At 44.2% G+C, this 20,042-nt stretch overlaps 1 protein-coding gene across 19 annotated transcripts in view; it reads right to left on the bottom strand.

Moving 5' to 3' along the window:
• Positions 1 to 20,042, bottom strand: part of celf2 (cugbp, Elav-like family member 2) — an 850,872-nt gene that overhangs the window by 637,973 nt on the left and 192,857 nt on the right. For 18 of the 19 annotated variants that reach the window (XM_060842645.1, XM_060842654.1, XM_060842648.1 and 15 more), the window contains exon 1: positions 9,333 to 9,414. The exons of the other annotated variant lie outside the window; for it this stretch is intronic. In XM_060842645.1, the coding sequence (XP_060698628.1) occupies positions 9,333 to 9,385 (53 nt within the window). In that variant the 5' untranslated portion in view covers positions 9,386 to 9,414. Of the gene's footprint in view, positions 1 to 9,332; positions 9,415 to 20,042 lie in introns of those variants that run through there. 19 annotated transcript variants of the gene reach the window in all.

Here is a 20,042-nt window from a genome sequence, read left to right as displayed (position 1 = left end):
TGCGAGCTCCTTCACCAGGACCTGGTAATGAATCGACTTCGAGGATCCTGCAGGCTGTGCCGATGGCCCGGCCTTGGACGTATCTCCTCCCTTCTTCGGATCCCGAGGTAAGTTGTTCTCTGACTGTTTTCCAGGACTCCACGACCTTTCCAGAATCCCAGGATATCGCTGTGGTCTGGGTAGAGCAGGCTAGGATCTTGTTCCGCTTATGCTGTGGTGCAGAGCTCTGCAACACGATCTTCCTAGACTGCCGCCATCTTGGATTCCCAGGGGGCACATTTTTAAGGCGAGAGGAGGGAGATTTAGAAAAGGCATGAGGGACAAATCTTTTACACAGAGGATGTGGCATGAACTTCCTGAGGAAGTGGTGGACGTGAGTACAAATAAGTTTAAAAGACATTTGGATGGATACATGAATGGGAAAAGTTTGGAGGGATAAGGGCCAAGGAGCAGACAGGTGGGACTAGATTAGTTTGGGATTATGTTCGGCATGGACTGGTTGGGCCAAATGGTCTGTCTCCATACTGTATGACTTTATAACTGCAGAAGCTGGAAATAAGAAACAAAACCAGAAACAGCTGGAGAAACACAGTAGGTCTGTCAGTATCATGTTTTACGTTCACTGGACCCCAAGAATTAACTCTGTTTCTCTCTCCATCAATGCTGCCAGACCTGCTGATTCCTCTAGCAATTCTATTCTTACACCAAGTCCAGCTGCTGTGCTCCACTCCGAATATCAGATTTGGAATCTTCTTCATCTATGTAGTTGGGAGGACAGCACCATGGTATAGACAGGGCTCTCGTGTGTGGCTGTGTGGGGCTGACAAGAAGTAGGTCTTGACCTTCTGTGGTAGCATCCTACCTCTAGGCTAGAAGGTCCAGGTTCAAGTCTGACCTGCTCAAAAGGATTGAATAACATTGTTGAAACATATCGATTGGAAAATATCTGAGGGGAAAGTGACCGACAGGGGAACACATTCAACAGTAAGACCTAGCAAATTAAGAAACATCAACTAATGAAGGGACTTATAGCTGGTTTAACTCTGGCAGCTGTGGGTACATGAACAAAATGACCATCACCTTAAGTAAATTATGTTAATTTAAAAGTATCATGCAAACCCATGTGCAGATTAATTGAAATTCATGATATTGCCACGAAGAATAAAATATTCTTCTGCATAAACTAAGATATCACATTACAGGTTTTCCTTTGAATACATTCAGGTTGTTAATAAGTTTGATTTACATAATTTAAATTTCAACTTCCATTTAAATCAGTGGCTGCCTGTAATGTGATTCCCTCCAAGGGATTTTAATCAGTGACTAGGAAACCGGGTGAGGAAGGTTTAATATTGTGTTTTCTTTAAAAAAACCCTCAGAGGCCTGAAACCTCACTGCCATTCACACTTAACACTGGTAATGCTAATATAATTAATTTTCATTTTAATAATAAACACAGCAGCAAAGTTTGAGCTGTTGGAAACAAGACATTTCCTTTGATGGTTGCATGTTGCAAAAAGTCACTTTGAAGGTTTATTTCCTTAAGATGCAGAAGTGCAGTGGGCTGGGAATTTGTCACCTGCACTGTTGACACACTGTGCTGCAAACTAGGGGAGGTATTGTCCATTGCGAGATGATTAATCCAGTGGCCATAAATAGGCCCAGGCAGTGGGCTGTGGAGGGGGTCATTAAGGCCGATTGCCTGCCCCTCTTCTGTGCTTACGTTAGAGCCCAGGTGTCGCTGAAGAAGGAGCACGCGGTGTCTACCAACACCCTTGAGTTGTTCAGGGAGAGTGGGCATCGCAGGGAGTGGAGTATATTATTTCCCCCTCCACCCCTATTTTGATTTAACCCCTGCCCTCCCCTTTCATTGTTTGATCATGCAGCATTGCCCTTTGATGTGAAGGCCACGGCTTGTCACTGGCCAGTTGGGTGTTTCCTTTCTTCCTAGTGGTGGAAATTTAATAAAATTTTGTATACCTGTTGTCTCTTACTGTGTCTCACACCTGCACATGCACACCATGGGTGCTGGGAAAAATATAAGCACTACTGCAGTTAGGTGGTCGTGTGTGTGTGTGGGATTGGGGGGGGGGGGAATGGGGGGAGAGAGAAAAAATGAAACTGAAATCAGGAGATTTGGAATCTCCTCAATTTAAGGGACTGACTCTGTGCTGGCTGGGCCACAGTCAGTGTGTTCCTGCTGCTACTGTTGCTGGTCTGTGTGTTTGGAGGAGGGGAGTTACTTTTTCTAAAGAAAGAGGATTAAAAGGAAATTAATCCAGAGACCAGGGAATGATGGTTCAAAACCCAAGATGGCACATGTTGAAGTTTGAATTCAATAAAGAATCTGGAATGAGGACTCTAATGATAATTGTGAAATCATTGCTAATGGTCAGAAAAACATATTGGATTCAGAATGCCCTTTTGGGAAGGAAACTGCCAACTTTATACGGTTGGAGGCTGAAGGGTGACCTTATAGAAGTTTATAAAATCCTGAGGGGCATGGTTAGGGTGAATGGCCAAAGTCTTTTCCCCAGGGTGAGGGGAATCCAGAACTAAAGGGCACAGGTTTAAGGTGAGAGGGAAAAGATTTAAAAAGGGACCTAAGGGGCAACTTTTTCATGCATAGGGTGGTGTGTGTATGGAAGAGGTGGTGGTGGAGGCTGGTGCAATTACAACATTGAAAAGGCATCTGGATGAGTGTATGAATAGGCAGGATTCGGAGGAATATGGGCCAAATGCTGGCAAAGGGGACTGGATTAATTTAGGATATCTTGTCGGCATGGACGAGTTGGACTGAAGGGTCCGTTTCCATGCTGTACAGCTCTAGGACTCTATGGTCTATGTTTGACTCCAAACCCACTAGACATTTACACCACATGCTGCATCCACAAGGCTAACGACAACCCCACACATCCCTCACTCAAACTCCTCTCCCTCCTGCCATCTGGCAGACAATATCAGAGCATTCGGTCTCTCACAGCCAGACTGAGTAACAGTTACATCCCCCAAGCCATCAGGCTTCTTAACACAGTACAATCAAACTCTATTCCACCTGCAATTCTTTGCACGACTTTCGATTTGTTGCTAAAAACAATGGCATAGTAATGATCATTCAGTATTACACTGTAATTTGTCCACCGCAGTGTCTTTTTTTTGTCTTATCAAGAATTACTGTGCAGTCTTGTGTGTTTTGCACTTTATGCTGCCCTGTATATGACTGTACTCTCGAGTAATTTGTGCAGTCCATGTAGCATCTTGGTCCTGGAGGAATGCTGTTTCCTTTCCTTTTACTGTATAGGTTGTCTATGGTAGAAATGACAAAGAATGCTACTCTTGAATCTTGACCATAATGTGGTTGACTCTTAACTGCCCTCTGGACAATTAGCAATGGTCTAGCCAATGACACCTACATCCCATGAACGAATAATAAAAATGCTTTCGAAATCTTGTAACCTTTGGCCCTTCGTTAGCTATGGTAGTTCCGGAGGGGTTTCTGAATGTTTGAGTTAATATGGGCACAAGAGGTAAGACAGATTTTCTGGACCCTAGAAGACAGCTACCAATAGTCTCTGTTCTACTAGATTTGGGAACGGGTGAAAATCAGAGTCTCTTATCACTCTAGACTGGCATTTAGTGATGGACTGCTGCCAAATAACATGGATGTTGCCAAGGGAAAGATCGGGTCTAGCAGTGATGCCCTCCTGACAAGAATAGGACATGATGTGGTGAAGCTACCTATGAAGAGTCGGTGCTTTGAAAGCTAGTGCTTCCAAATAAGCCTGTTGGACTATAACCTGGTATTGTGTGATTTTTAGCTTGAATAGCCTTTACTGTCACATACACTCAATGAGTATGGTGAAAAGTTTATATATGTTGCTACTTACAACGCCAACTTAGATACAAAAGTACCTAGGCACAGCTTCCTTAGTTACAAGATCTTAGACAATAGAGAAATAAAATATCCTTCATTATGGAAATAAAAGTTCAGCACAACAGACCATGCTGGCCCCTAGCTTCCAGTCCACACTGAGCACTAGCTCCATACCGCACCAGCGCTATCCACGTCAGGAGACTGCTGAGGAAGGTTGGAAGGTCACCACGCCAATCCAGGAGGCCCCTACTACTGCTGACACACTCATATGAATGAGGGACACTCAAACAAGGTACTGGAGCAATGGTCTCTACACCACACCAGAGGGTTAATAGTTTCAAAAAGGAATGTGGAAGGAAAGAAGGGACATTATCAAACAAAGTTTGAAACAAACCACATAGCACATACTGGGACAGAAGATCAACAGTTCAAACAGCCTAAAGGAGCCCACAGGACTCCTGCAAACCATTCCCCATTTACATGGTCCAAGTCAGCAGTGTGATAGAGTTCTTGGCTTTTGTGGATGAGCAAATGTCTAATTATACCAAGGAAGATCAACACTATGCACGACAAAGTGGCCCACTTGATCAGCTGCCCATCCACCACTGGCATATAGATGCAGTTTGTGAATCATCTATCAGAGGAACTGCAGTAGTTTGCCAATGCTCCCTTGACAGCACCTTCCAAAACGTGTATACCTTTCCTAGGCATTCAAGGGCATCAATTGCAAGATCCCCCTCTGAATCATCCACAATGTTCACCTCAAACTTTAATGTTCCTTTACCATCATTGAATTGAGATCCTATAACTTGCTTCATTTCAGGACAGTGGGTACTTAGAGTAAAAAATGAGGTCTGCAGATGCTGGAGATCACAGCTGAAAATGTGTTGCTGGTCAAAGCACAGCAGGCCAGGCAGCATCTCAGGAATAGGGAATTCGACGTTTCGAGCATAAGCCCTTCATCATTCCTGATGAAGGGCTTATGCTCGAAACGTCGAATTCCCTATTCCTGAGATGCTGCCTGGCCTGCTGTGCTTTGACCAGCAACACATTTTCAACAGTGGTTACTTATACAATTGAACCATAAAACCTCGACAGTGTGTACAGCAGGCCATTCAGTCCACACTGAACCTTCAAACAGCATACCACCCAGACCCATCTCCCCATCTCTGTCCCTGTAACCCTGCATTTCCCATAGCCAATCTACCTAACCTGCACGTCTTTGGATTGTGGGAGGAACCTGATCACTCAGAGGATTCCCGCAATAACATGGGGAGAATGTGCAAACTTCAGACAGACAGTCACTCAAGAGTGGAATCAAACTCAGGACCCTGGCGCTGTGAGGCAGCAGCACTAACCACGACACCACCAGATTGTAGCTGCTCAAGAAGGTTACTTCCCACTCACTTCTTCAGGGCAAAAAAAAGATGGCCTATCCAGCCCCAGGAATGTCACAACAAAAGAAAACAAAATTGAGAAATGAGATTGATGAATCGAAAAGGCTGCCTAATATCAATTGCTCATGACCCTTAGGCAATGCTGCCTCTCTCTTTCTGTCCCAAGTTAAACGTGAATCTGGAACGCCTTGAGAAGCTCAAAAGACAAATGCAGCAGCTGGTTTGGAACTGTCTACTTCCAGTAAGTGGAAAGGGAATGAGAGAAAATTGGCAGAAGAAAATTGGCAAAGGTCTGGTCAGTAATTCTCCCACATTGGACAGGAGCTTCATGGGAAAACAGAAGGCAAATTCACCAATTCTGTTGTCTGCAGTTCTGGCTCACAGTTACAGGGAGTGCACGGAGGTTGTGTAGATTCTGTGACAAAGCCTGTCCAAGTGTAGACTACAGAAGGGGAAGTGAAGGCCTAATGGTATTATCACTGGACTGTTAATCCAACTACACAGATAATATTCTTGGGATCCAGGTTCAAATCCCACCAGGACAGAGTTTGGATTAAAAAGAAACAATCTGGAATTAAAAGTCTAATGATGACCATGAATCCATTGTTGGAAAAAACCTGTCTGGTTCACTAGTGCCCTTTAGGGAAGGAAACTACTGTCCTTACCCAGTCAGGCCTACATATGACTCCAGACTCACAGCAAAGTGGTTGGCTCTTAACTGCCCTCTGGGCAATTAGCGATAGACAATAAATGCTGGCCCAGCCGGTGGTGCCCTCATCCTGTGAATAAATAAAGAAGAAAAACAACTTGGGGAGCAGGATTGGTGAATCGATTGAGAAACCAAATGAGAATCGATGGTTTCATTCAAAGTGAAATGGAAACTGGTGACATCAGAATCCAATACATGAGGGCATTACATTAAAAGAGGAGAAAATTTGTGGAAGATCAAAAATACCGGCACCAATTGCTAATTTTCAGCACCACAGTGATTAAAGCGACTTTAGACTCAAAGTTTGGACATTTTTCCCAAAGTCGGTATTGAAACTATTGCAGGTGTTGTCTTCAGGGAAAGATATTAAACTCGAGCCCAGTATGCCATCTTAAAAGATTCCAGGGAATTAATTCATAAGGACAGGTGAGCTCTGCCCTCCAGTCTTGGTCAACACCAACTGCTGAATCTCGCAGCATGCAAATGATTGCCATTTCTCCAACATCAAAGCAGTGCCGATATTTCAACGTTGTTTCATTGGCTATGAAGAACCTGGGACACCCCAAATTTAAATCCATTACAGAGTCATAGAGATGGACTTCTTCCTTTAAGTAACATAGCAACCACATTTGTGTTATCAACAACATTATAATTTTCAATTACTTGAATTCATAGAGTCAAAGTCATGCAGCACGGAAACAGACCCTTCGGTCCAACCAGTCCATGCCAACTATAATCCCAAACTAAAGTAGTCCTACCTGCCTACTCCTGGCTCATATCCATCCAACCTTTTCTTATTCATGTACTTAATCAAAATGAAATGTAATAAGTATAACAAAGTTTGAAGTAAGCATGCAATTTCTGGAGCAGCTGCAATATCCGTGTTTCTCTCAACCCAGAAAGAAATGTGGCATCACTCTCACCTCACCTGCAGAACTCTCCAGGAATTGAGCTCAAAAACAGATAGATGTTTCGAGGCAACACTGAGGGAGTGCGACACTACATAAGAACTAGGAGCAGGAGTAGGCCGGCTGGCCCTTTGAGCCTGCTCCACCATTCACTAAGCTCATGGCTTATTTTTTTGTGGCCTCAGCTCCACTTACCTGCCCTCTCTCTGTATCCCTTAATTCCTTTATTGTTCATAAAAAAATCTATCTTAGCTTTAAAAACATTTACTGAAGTAGTGTCAACTATTTCACTGGGCAGGGAATTCCATAGATTCAGAATCCTCCAGGTGAAGACACTCCTTCTCAATTCAGTCCAAAATCTGCTCTCCCTAATCTTGAGGCTATGCCCTCTTGTCCGAGTTTCACTTGCCAGTGGAAACATCCTCTCTACTTCTATCTTATCTATTCCCATCATGATTTTATATGTTTCTAGAAGATCCTCTCTCATTCTTCTAAATTCCAATGAATATAATTCCCGTCGACTCAATCTTTCCTCAAAAGCCAACCTCCCCTCAACTCTGGAATTAACTGAGTGAACCACCCCCTCCAGTGCCAGTACGTCCTTTCTCAAGTAAGGAGACCAAAACTGTACATTGTACTCCAGGTGTGGCCTCACCAGCACCCTGCAACATAACCAAAGGCACCGGCTTATGAATTGGATACTAATATGAATAGCATGCCCAGCCCTTGAGAAGCATGTCCAGAGTGCGGCTCTCCCTGAACCCTGACCAACACCTCTCAGCCAGCAGCGCCTGGGTGAACAGTTTAGCTGCTCATTGATCCGAATGGATGTATTAAGAATCCTTGTTGTATGGGGAATGGCTGCTGCATTGAGCTATAGGTGCAGGAAAAATACCCCCCACCCCAAATTAAATAGCTGCTTTGGTGGAAGATTGAAACTGTAACTCAATGAATACAGGTGGGGTGGGGAAGGGAAAGGAGAGGAAATCAGGAGATAATAATCGGACAAAAGACTGCTCTTTCACATTCATCAAGTGCCTCACTCTCCCCTCTCAGATTTGAGGTAGGAAAGCTCTATTCACGGATTATCCCTGATGTTGACAGCTATGCCATAAGCTCCTATTCCCATGATAAGCCTGTCAGAATTACTGCTGTCTTGTAGAGAAAATCTTAAAATCCAAAAACTGTACCAACACACTCAAGAAATACTTCCTGCAGCAGCACAAGCTCCCGATGCTGAAGAAACACAAATACTCCTGACAACAACAAAAAGGGAGGCATAGATTTACTTCATTGAACACATACCACTCCCCCCTCCATTTCTGTGCCTCTAAAGACTTGCAGCGGGAGGGAGGAAGGAGACAACTGAATGTCCTCATTCATCGCAGAGAGAATGGTTCTGTCTCCTCCCCCTCACAAACAGAAAATGCTTCCAAATTGGGCAGTCAGACCAACAAAAGTTACAGAAATGCCATTTCTGCCGACCCGTTAAGTCCCTCTCTCGCTCCCAAACTGGGGTGTTCTTGTTTTTAAAACCCATTGATTTCAAACGGGACTCTCAAAAATAATAACCAGCAGCATTTCATTTTTACAAAAAGAAAAAAAAATTCCCTCGAGCAGTTCTGAACGTCAGCCAAGCCTCAGCTCTCCAAATCTGCAGGGAATCTTAACACAGCAAAAAAGGAGCCTCTCGCTATAAGGGGGTCAGCGAAAACAGGGGGGAAGAATCAGTGAAAAGACGAGAGGGAGCGGGGAGGGGATAGAGAGCAAGAGGAGAGAGTGAAGGGGACAGAAAGAGAGAGGGACAATAAGGCAAAGAGAGAGAGTGAAGAACTAAAGAGGGAGACAGATGGACTGAAAAGGGAGAGAACTAGAGAGAGAGAGAGAAACAGAACGAGATAAAAAGGGAAAAAAATAAAGATAGGAAAAGAACAAACAGAGAGAGAGAGAGACAAGGGGAGAATGATAGAAGGGGAAAGAAATATACTGAAGAAATGAAATAGAGAACTTGAGAGAGAGGCAAGAGAGAGAGAAAAAACAAGAACGAGGGGAAAGACCATGAGAAAGAGAGAGATAAGGAGAATGCGAGACAAGAGAGAGGGAAAAAATAAATAGAGAAGACCTAAAGAAGGGAGAGACCAAGAGAAAGCGAGACATAAGGAGAACGAGGGCGACAAGAGGGAGAACATGAGAGGGAAAGAAATAACGAAAGGAAAAGAACTAAAGACCAAGAGAGAGACATAAGGAGAACGAGAGAGCCAGGAGGGGGGATATGAGAGTAGCGGAGCAGAGGCAGGCAGGGAGAGGGGCTGACAGACTGTGATTGTGGCCTCACACCCCCCACCCACACACACACACACACACACATTCGGATTGTTTTTACTGAAACAAAGAGGGGTCTCCGCGACAATGATCGGCTGCGAAACACAAACTCTGGAGCCTACCTCAGAACTTTCCAACTGTCGAGCGGATCCAGTTCGGAGATGACGGAAACCATTGTAAACAAGCCAGACGGAACAATAAAATGCAGAGGGAGAGGGAGAGAGAGAGAGAGAGAAAGTGCCAAAAGCCTGCAGCCTTTCCCAGTAAAGGCTCGTCCCACTCCCTGCGGCTGATCAGCACTTGTCAGAACCATCCCTCCGCCCCCAAATCCTGCTGGCCACTTTGCTGCTTTAACTTATTGCCCCTTTTTGAAACAAAAAAACCCCTCAATCTGCTGCAAAAAAGATCCAATTCATTGCTGGTATGTATGTGAAATAAACTGGACTTTAATTCTCTCTCGATTCATCCTCTCTGATTGAATCCAAAGCAGTCTTTGACCTTGCAGATTGTAGTTTTAAAAACCGGTTGCAGATCTGAAGACAGTTGACCACCTCCAAAAGCTTGCAGGACAAAGTAGGCAGATTCCAAGTAAACCTACCCCTTCTCATTCACCCCCAGAGTCTGAGGTTAAGAACATTCTCAAATGAATGCAAGCCACTTGTCCAAAAGCTCATGTCTGCCAGGCTGGGAGTATATGTTTAAATTAGATTTATTGTCACATGTACATAAAAACACAACAAAGAGTGTCTGCCATCTTGAAACATCGAAGATAACACAAGGTTTTATTGCAATAGAGTTCATCTTTCTCTCTTCCTGTTGTTCTCCTCCCATTGCTGGACATCGGTGGGGGTCTCTGAAACAGGCTCTGGGGTCTCAGTTAAGGGCTTCCATCACTGCCACTCCAATGAGCTGTGTCTGGACTGGGGATGCGCGAGTTCACTACCTCCTGCTCCCATCATCCAGACACTGCCACTGGACCTCCACTGTCCATCTCTTTTGCCAATGCTTACCACTTCTTCAGGTGCCTAGGCCTAGCTGTGCATCTGAGCCTAGACTCAGCCTGTGAATCCGGGCAAGAGGAGTCAGCGAGAGCTCCTGGATCTTTGGGTCAACCTTTAATTTTGCAGGAGGATTTTTCCAAGATTTTTTTGCTTGGGCTTCTTTCCTCTGATGGGTTAAATCAGTCTTTGGATTTTGGGCAAATTGTGGTCCTTTAAGGTCAGGCGCAGGTTGTAAAAACAGACAAAAAAACTTTTCCACACTGACACTCGCCATTTCCCTCTCACATCTGAAAGCAGCTGTGCATTACTGAAAACACCAAGTTAGTCAGTGATTGTCATTTCCCAGTCAAAATAGCCCCTTAACAAAAAAAGGCCCTCAATGTTTGTGATGGTGCAGTGGTGGTGTCCCTACCTCTGGGCTAAGAAGCCTGGGTTCAATACTGACCTTATCTTATGTGTGTATGTGTCATAAGATGTCCAAACGGTTTGATTCGAAAATATCTTCAATGTTAGAAGCTAATTAAAACTAACCAGTCCCCCTAAACTGCCTTGGTATCCTGAAACCACACTGACTCTTAGCACTTCATTCCCACACTTACTATCTGTCCCATTAAGAAGGGAGGAATTGGAAAAGGATTTTCAGCCAGTAATAATACCGTCCCTCCCCCTTGCTTTGAAACTGCTGGTTCAAAATTCTGAGCCAAGAAAACTTAGTAAAGGCCAAACTTGGATTGTGGGCTGTCAGCCAAATAGCTCATTCTACATGAAGTGGAAAAATGATAGCCAGTGGAATCTATCCACAGTGTTCATTTTGAGGTGGAAAATGCAGGTTAGCAGGAGGAGCGGGCTGAATGGGGCCCACATTTATCACATCACCGAATGGTTGGAGCCAAGTGGTTGCCAACTCTCGCCAGGTGCATGGTTGGGCACTCCATGGCATTGCCTCTGCCTCCAACCCCGTCTTCACCTGACCACCAGCCCTGCCCCTCCCCTACTCACCCCACCGCGCCCATCTTGGGATGCAACTAATTTTATTACTAATAAACACAATTATTCAAGAACAGAAAAAGAAAGGCAGCCCTTGTTTCTCTCAAGCCTGTGCATACTTTCTCCACACCGTTTCCCCAAAAATCAACTTACATTTCAACCATATTTTCCACGATGACTGGAGGTCTCTAAGGCCTTTACCCTGTCGGAATGTATGAAACATAGCAGCCAATTTGTGCACAGTGAGGTCCTACAAACCATAGTGTAATGATGATCAGATGATCTAATGGGTAAAGTTGTGACCAGGATATCAGAGCTTTATTCCTGATGAAGGGCTTTTGCCCGAAACGTCGATTTTAATGCTCCTCGGATGCTGCCTGAACTGCTGTGCTCTTCCAGCACCACTAATTCGGAACCAGAGATAATTTGCCCACTCTTCCTTATGGTGCCCACCCGAGCAAGCAGATCAGTTTTCAGTTGAAAATCTCATCCAAAGCATGGCATCTCTGTCAGTGCAGCCCTTCGTCTGTCACTGCAATGGAGTGTCAATGTTAGTTTATGCTCTGAAGTGGAATAGAAGACTACCAGATCAACTATGATCAAATCAAATAGCAGGGCAGTGTCGATGGGCTGAATGGTCTATCTGTGCTCTTCCATCTTCTGCTCCTTTTGTATTTGGAATATAATGTTTCAATGACCAACAGCTGATCATTGCTTAATCCCTGGGGACCCCAGGACAATCCTGGATAGTTTGCAACCACTGCTCGGGCAGATATGTCACCAGGGATCAATGAATGAGTTCTCCAATTACTCAGTCCTGGGCAGTCTCTGCATCAAACAGGGAGAAGGCGCTCAGTTTCAGTGGAAAAGCAAATGTTTAAAATTCTGTGCTTGTAAATAGGTTGTTCCTTGGAGTCAAGCTAGAATAAAAATAAAGTTGCCATGCCCATCAAATGACAAAGAAAATAGCTACAAAAATTCTCAACCCTGTTCTTCCTGTAGGAGAAATATTATGTGGTTGTGGCCATAATCAAATTCCAACAAGATATTATTAAAGTGAAAGGATTCGAGTTCTCAAAGTGAAATATGTAAGTGTGGTAGCAAACGACAATGGTACACATTGATAGAGAGTCTTTAACAAAAGGAAACGTACTGTAACACCTCACAGACCATCAGTCAGACAAAAAAATGAAAAACAGATCACATCTCAGTGTTTGAGGCTCACTGACCTTGTAATGGCTGAGCTGGAGTTTGCTTGTCAGTGATGTCAACCTTGGACAAATCCCGGTTGTGGGACTTACAGTCGTGAGCTGCAGGTAAAAACAAGGACTGCAGCTGCTGGAAACCAGATTCTAGATCAGAGTGGTGCTGGAAAAGCACAGCAGTCCAGGCAGCATCCGAGGAGCAGGAAAATCAACATTTCGGGCAAAAGCCCTTCCTCAGGAATAGAGGGATGAAGGGCTTTTGCCTGAAACGTCGATCTTCCTGCTCCTCAGATGCTGCCTGAACTGTTGTGTCTTTCCAGCACCACTCTGATCTAGAGTCATGAGCTGCATAATGGAGACCTCGACTTACATAGATCTGGCTTCTGGACGAGCATGCCCCTGCATGCACAATGTAGGAGAGGCCCTAGAAACATGAATGTATTCTTCCTTTTCTCATTTTCCTATGTATCTCCCTTCCTCTTGCTCTGCCAACAGGACTTTTCCTGTTTTCTCCTGCTCAAGGCACCCACTCAAGACGACAGAGTTGTTGGTGCGTGCAAGCAGAGAGTTGAGTGAGAATTAGGTCTCATTTGTTTGCACTTCAGTCTGCAGTCAAATTGCCTCTAGACACTCGCTGTATAGATACAGGATTGGAGAGCAGACACTGAGGAAATATAAGGGAGGTCTATCATTAAACAAAAAATTCAGCATGTGCCAGTCTCTTTGGAGCAGGAGGAGAGGAACTGAAAGTGCAATGAAAGCAGACATTTCTCTTAACTCAAACAGATTTCATTTGTGGGATATGTATTCATTGCCTATCAGTAGTTACTCCTGAGAAGGTGATGGTGTGCTACCTACTTGAACTGTTGGCAGTCCACAGTGCCATCAGGGAGGAACTCAAGGATTCAGCGACAGTGAAGGAACAGCAATATGTTTCCAATAAGGATGGTGAGTGGCTTGGTGAGGAACTTGAAGGAGAGGGTGGGACATTTGATTGGGAATAAAACAGAGTCTACATGCTAGTCGTGAGACAATGGACACATTAGCTAAGCAAACCCACCAGAAATTGGTTCAAATCCTTTCTCCTGGCATCTAATGAGAAAGCAAGAGGCAAGAGCAAGATTAGAGCCAACCTATTCAGGGGTGAAGTCAAAACTCACTTCCTTACACAAAAAGAAACAAGGAAATTGGCCTCAGATGGGAAGATTCCCTAAAATTGAGGGCACATTCAATGCAAATGATGCGATCTCTGCATCTCAGAGAGGTGTCAATGCAGAGATAATTATCTGCTTCCTGTGCTGTGTCATTGACTGCACTGGCTAAATACATCAGCGGTGAAAGGTGCTTCCCACAATGGGACTCAGGCTGCTAATGACTAAGCTAGAGCCAGTACAACCTATCTACCTGTTGTGTCAGTTCAAAACCCATAATAGACATGAGCATAAAATCTTGGCTAATACTCAAGTGAAGGTAGAAAAAATGAGAAGAGGTCTAATTGAGGTATACACTAAAGAAGATTGACAATGTAGACATGAAGCACTTGGGAAAATCAGAACAAGAGGTGATAGTTTTATAACAAGGAGTACACAGATTCAAAATAGAGATGAGGAGGAGTTATTTATCTCAAAAGGGACGTGAATCTGTGGAATTCAGTATCCCAGAATGCTATGGATGATGGGTTATTGAGTTAGATAGGAATTAGATAGATCTTTAATTAGCATTGGGTTGAAGGGTTATAGAGAGCTGAGCAAGCAAGTGGGATTGAGATCAGCCATGACCATATCAAATCAAGGGGCTGGATTGCCTACTCCTGCTCCTCGTTCTCATGTTCTTATGAAGAAACGTGGGAGGTGTCTACCTTTAAATTGAGGCATTAAACCAAGGCCCTCTCAGGTGAAAATTAAATAACTTCCCTGGTCTCCTGAAACAGTAGCTGCACTCTGGTCCGGAAGATGGGTTACACCTGAAACATTGACTTCTCCACCTCCTGATGCTGCCTGGCTTGCTGTGTTCTTCCAGCCTCCTACTTGTCTACCCTCGGTTAACATAATCAGTCAGAACGGATTCTCTGTTCACTGTCATATTGCTGTTTGTGGAATCTTGCTGTGCACATACTGGCTGCTGTCACTCCTACATTAAAACAATGACTACACGTCAAAAATACTTAAATGGCATCAAAGTGCGATGCTAGCTTTGCGTTTATGACAGACACGATGAAAATGTGAATCTTTCTGTCTTTTCTCAAATGGCAGCTGAATGTGGATTGGCCGGGCTATATCAGAAGGTTTCTTCTGACTTCCTCAGTGCTGTAAAATAAGAAGTCCTGGTGTCTGCAGATTGGTCGATGTCTTTACGAGTGTGAACAGTCAATGCAGTTAGGTCTGAACACTGTCATGGCTACATCCCAAACACATCATCATGAGCTCATGCACATGAACTGCCTGACGTTCAGATCCAGCTGCTGTGTGTTTTCTCAATCTCCAGCTGGAAACCTCATACACTGCAGGAGACTCCACCCTGGGGCGGGGATGCTGGAGAAGTTCTAATGACTCTATCACATCACAAAGCAATTCTGGCTCCTTTGGAATGGCAAGTAGTGCTATAGGTGAACTGGAGTCAACTTTCCAGTTTATACTGATCTAACTTGCATGCAGACTGGCCCTATATAGTTGGTGTGTGCCCAGGGGCTGACCATTCTCAAAACAATGGCTTGTACAGGTGTACTGAGCCCATGCAAGACCCAAGAAGGCAGGAAATGGCTTTTCTGACACTTCTATCCCACACAGCTCAGGGAGAGTTTAACTCCCTTCAGTAATCAGCATGTTCAGTCTTTAAAGAATAACTTGTTATTCATTTCTTGCCTCTTGACTGCATGTAAAAATGTCTACCATTAATATCATGATAATGAGTGCATATTGAGTGAATTCCTTCGATATGGAGTGCTTCAATGGATGCAATAGAGTGCTACATAAATGCAAGTCTTCTCTCTTCATTAATTGCATAAATTTGCACTGTAGACTTTATAGCATGTCAAGGGGCCTATCGGCCCAATGGATTTGTGCTGTTAATTATGCTGCACACAAGCCCTAACTATTGACAGTATTGAAGGTACACGTGGAAACATTTGTATTTCAGACGGTGTCAGATGAAAGAATATCCTCAATGGACAAGAGATTCCTAGAGGGAGCCAATGCAGAGAGAAGCCAGAATTCAACATGATGCCTTTGAAGGCTAAATCACGTGCCTGCTTCACAAGTTAAGCAATTCAGGTTGTCTGCTGGGGTTTCCTGCCAATCATTGCTGAAAGCGAGTTGATACATTCCCTCCACCTCTCTTGCTGAATCGTACGTTCATGTTCCAACTTCAAAATTCTTGATTTGAACATTCTTATCCTTGTTTCCAAATCCATCTGTGGCCTCACACAAAAGCCCATATTTGTGCTCTGCAAATTTTTAATCACTACACTGCTGCATGGACCTTAAACTCTGCACTACTCTTCCTACATTTCTCTGCCTTTCTACCTCATCGCTCCCTCTCTGACTGTTCCTTTAAACTTACTTCTTTAACCAAGATTTTGATCAACTGACCTAGTGCTACCAGATGTAGCTCACTGTCATACTTTTTTTTTGTTATGATGCTCTCGTGAAGCACCTTGGGATGTTATATTATTATAAAGGTGTACATAGAGAAGTTCCTCAGTAGAACAGAACACCGTGTCACCGAAATTTACATTTTACATTCATCATGAAAAATGCAAGAGTGAAAAGTTTCAGGTAATCACAACAGTTTACAATTCTGGGCAAGAACTGCTACTTGGTTGACAAATTGATTCTCTTATGGCAATTTTCTAGTTAACTAAGGCAAAATATAAGTTCAATTCTAGGGAATATAATATAGTTTGCTTTTTTGTATTGAGAACAGGTCCCTATTGATGAATGAATGTCACTTTCAGCAAATCTAAAGGCATTAGTTCCAATAGTTTCCCACTGCATTCTCCAAGGCAACATCTCTACCAACTGGAGGCAATGCGCCAACCAACCGATTTCATTTATCCCCTAAAATACGTTGTGGTGATTGGTTGAATTCTTGCACTTGTCCTGGTGAGCACAAGACAATAAAACTGTCTCTCTCTTCAGTGACAAATAAGTTGGTCAGTGCATTGAGCAAAGGAGTTGGGATGCCATGTATAGATTAGATTAGATTACTTACAATGTGGAAACAGGCCCTTCGGCCCAACAAGTCCACACCGACCCGCCGAAGCGCAACCCACCCAGACCCCCTATATTTACCACTTACCTAACACTACGGGCAATTTAGCATGGCCAATTCACCTGACCAGCACATCTTTGGACTGTGGGAGGAAACTGGAGAACCCGGAGGAAACCCACGCAGACACGGGGAGAACGTGCAAACTCCACACAGTCAGTCGCCTGAGTCGGGAATTGAACCCAGGTCCCTGGCGCTGTGAGGCAGCAGTGCTAACCACTGTGCCACCATGCTGCCCATGTTGCAGCTGTACAAGACATTGGTGAGAATATGTTTAGATACTTCGCTCAATTCTGGTCTCCTTGCCATAGGAAAGACATCTAGGAGGACAGGTACTGGAGAGTCAGAGTCAAAAGGCGTAGTACTGGAAAAGCACAGCAGGTCAGGCAGCATCGAGAAGCAGGGAGGTCAACATTTCGGGCATCAAACTCCTCGTTCCTGATGAAGGGCTTATGCCTGAAAAGTCGACCTGCTGTGCTTTTCCAGTACTACACACTTTTCAACATAGGAAAGATATCTTTAAACTTGAAAGGGTTAAGAACTGATTTACAAGGATGTTGCCAGGGTTGGAGGGTTTGAGCTATAGGGAGAGGCTGAATAGGCTGGGGCTGTTTTCTCTGGAGTGTCAGAGGCTGAGGGGTGACCTTATAGAGATTTATAAAATCATGAGGGACATGGATAGGATGAATAGCCAAGGTCTTTCCCCGGGGGTAAAAGAGTCCAAAACTAGAGTGCATAGATTTAAGCATGAGGAGGGGGGATGATTTAAAAAGGACCTGAGGGGCAACCTTTTCATGCAGAGGATGGTGCATGTATGGAATGAGCTGCCAGAGGAAGTGATGGAGACTGGTACAATTACAACATTTAAAAGGCATCTGGATGGTTATATGAATAGGAAGAGTTTAGAGGAATATGAGTCAAATGCTGGCAAATGGGACTAGGTTAATGTAGGATATCTGGTTGGCATGGACGATTGGACCAAAGGGTCGGTTTCCATACTGTAAATAAGTTGCTATGATGCAGTTGTAGATATATCTAATCAAAATGCTCAGAGATGTTACTAATCACACCTGGAGAAGACAAGGCTTGAAAATGGGCCTTCCAGTTCAAAGATATTGGTAATAGTACCACAAGTTCAAACAATGCATTCTTCTAGTCTATTGCCTGTCATATTTTTATCTGCCTGATCAGAGATGTTCTTCCATATCTCTGAAGCAGTGGGACTTGAATCTGGGTCTCAGGGCTTAGAGAGAGGAACACTTGCTGTGCCACACTTTGGAGGCCAAGTTGCATTCTACACCTTCAGAACCAAGGTTTACTCATGAATGCTGTATATTCTGCTCCCATCTGATGCTCACTTTCCTGCAGAACTCACTGGGTAAGAGCTTAGGACAGAGGTCACGGCTGACCTCCAACACTGCTTCACAACAGGCAGTTTTGACCGACTGAGGTCAGGTAACAGGATCCATTGCAACCTCAATCACCTAAAGTCCTAAAGTGGGAGGGAGGGGGTGCGGGTTAGTGAGAATGGAAATAAGCAGCTGGAGCCTGAAAAGTAGAAGAAAAATGTCTGAAGACAAAAGGAGAGAATAGCACAGGTAGCCCCCTCAGCCCCAGCAAAACAGACCTTGCTCTAATGCCACACACAAGAAGCAACATTAAAACACTCAGACTTTTCATTGATGGGGGCAGCACGGTCGCACAGTAGTTAGCACTGCTGCCTCACAGTGCCAGAGACCTGCATTCAATTCCCACCTTGGGCAACTGTCTGTGTGGAGTTTGCACGTTCTCCCTGTGTCCGGGTGCTCCGGTTTCCTCCCACAGTCCAAAAATGTGCAGGTTAGGTGAATTGGCCATGCTAAATTGCCCATAGTGTTAGGGGAAGGGGTAAATGTAGGGGAATGGGTCAGGGTGGGTTGCTCAACGGAGGGTCGGTGTGGACTTCTTGGGCCGAAGGGCCTGTTTCCACACTGTAAGTAATCTAAATTAGGTTTTTCCATCAGGCAGCACCTTCTGAGGCAAATTCAAATCCTCAAGGGTAATGAAAAAGAAATTCTGAGTTTAGTTTCACTTGAGTTTGTGCCTGATTTGATACTCGAGTCGAGGGAGAGACCTCAGAGAGCTTTCATGAAAAGGCAAAATGTGTGAGCAAAGGGACAGCAAATCCTGACAATATCCTCAAAGATGCTGATGCCACCCAGCATTATCTTACCACTGCCCTCACAGTTTTGAAATTGTCTCTCTGTGTTCCCAGTGCTGGGTGAGCAGAAACTTCCTCCAACAATGGGAATCAGCAATGAATCACAAAAAGATAGCATCCAAATTCAGCGGGGAATGGCAGGGGCGGGAACAAATGGAATGGTGACTTTTATTTCGAAGGAAATTAAATATAAAAGTTTTTTGTTAAAAGCTCAGGTAAGATTGTTATCGTCTGAGAGGACCATAGGGTTGCTCTCTCATCACAGAGAGATCACTGATGGTGAATTTAACCTGAGGACCACCACAAGTCACACTAGGGGAGAGTATGAGAAGTCAGGACCTTCATAATAACCTCAGCGAGGGGTGGGAATTTAACTCATGCTGATGATGTCTCCCTTCATTGCAAAACAGCCAGCTGAGCTAACTGATCTCCACTGCTAGCTCTAAGACTGCTTGTTTTCACCTGTGGAACGTCTTCTGACTCCTTCCCTGCCTCAGCTTATTCTGAAAACTGAATCCACTTTGTTTCGAGACCTGAGCATTTCAGTGGAATTCTGACTGGTCACCTATTTCCTGTGTTACTTAAAATACAGATCATCCAAAACTCTACTCATTGACCCCGATGCCAAATTCACACCAAGTTCTTTTCATCTATACCCTGTGCTTGCTGGCCTGTATTGGCTCCTCGTTGATTTTAAATGTCTCATCCTTATTGATAAATCCATTGGTTCTCCCTATGTTTGTATTTCACCAAACCACCCTCACAGGTTCAACTCCACTAAAGTCCCACAACCCTCTGAGAAAGATGCACTACTTCAGTTTTGAACATACCGAATTTTAAGCAGTCCAACATTGGAAGCTGTGTCCTTGGTTGTCAGGGTCCTATTCCATTTTTAAATCTTTCTACCTCTCTTTTCTCCTATTAGACTCTCCTGAAAACCTAACTCATTGACCAACCCATTGGCCATCTGCATTTGGAACTCTGAGTGACTCACTGTCACTTTTGATGGATGATTGTCCTCTGAAACACAAGAGAATATTTTGTGATGTTAAAGGCGTCATGTAAATGCAAGCTGATATTGGTAATTTTAAGGGGAGAGGTGAGAATAAGAGCACCAGGGCTTCCCCAGCAACTCGCAAATATCCCTACACTTGTGTAAGGCTTTCAACAAAA

The sequence above is a fragment of the Hemiscyllium ocellatum genome, chromosome 23 (genome assembly GCF_020745735.1).
Source record: "Hemiscyllium ocellatum isolate sHemOce1 chromosome 23, sHemOce1.pat.X.cur, whole genome shotgun sequence".
Taxonomy (NCBI): domain Eukaryota; kingdom Metazoa; phylum Chordata; class Chondrichthyes; order Orectolobiformes; family Hemiscylliidae; genus Hemiscyllium; species Hemiscyllium ocellatum.
The sequence above is the reverse complement of the archived record's forward strand: the minus strand, read 5'-3'. Positions and strand labels throughout refer to the sequence as shown.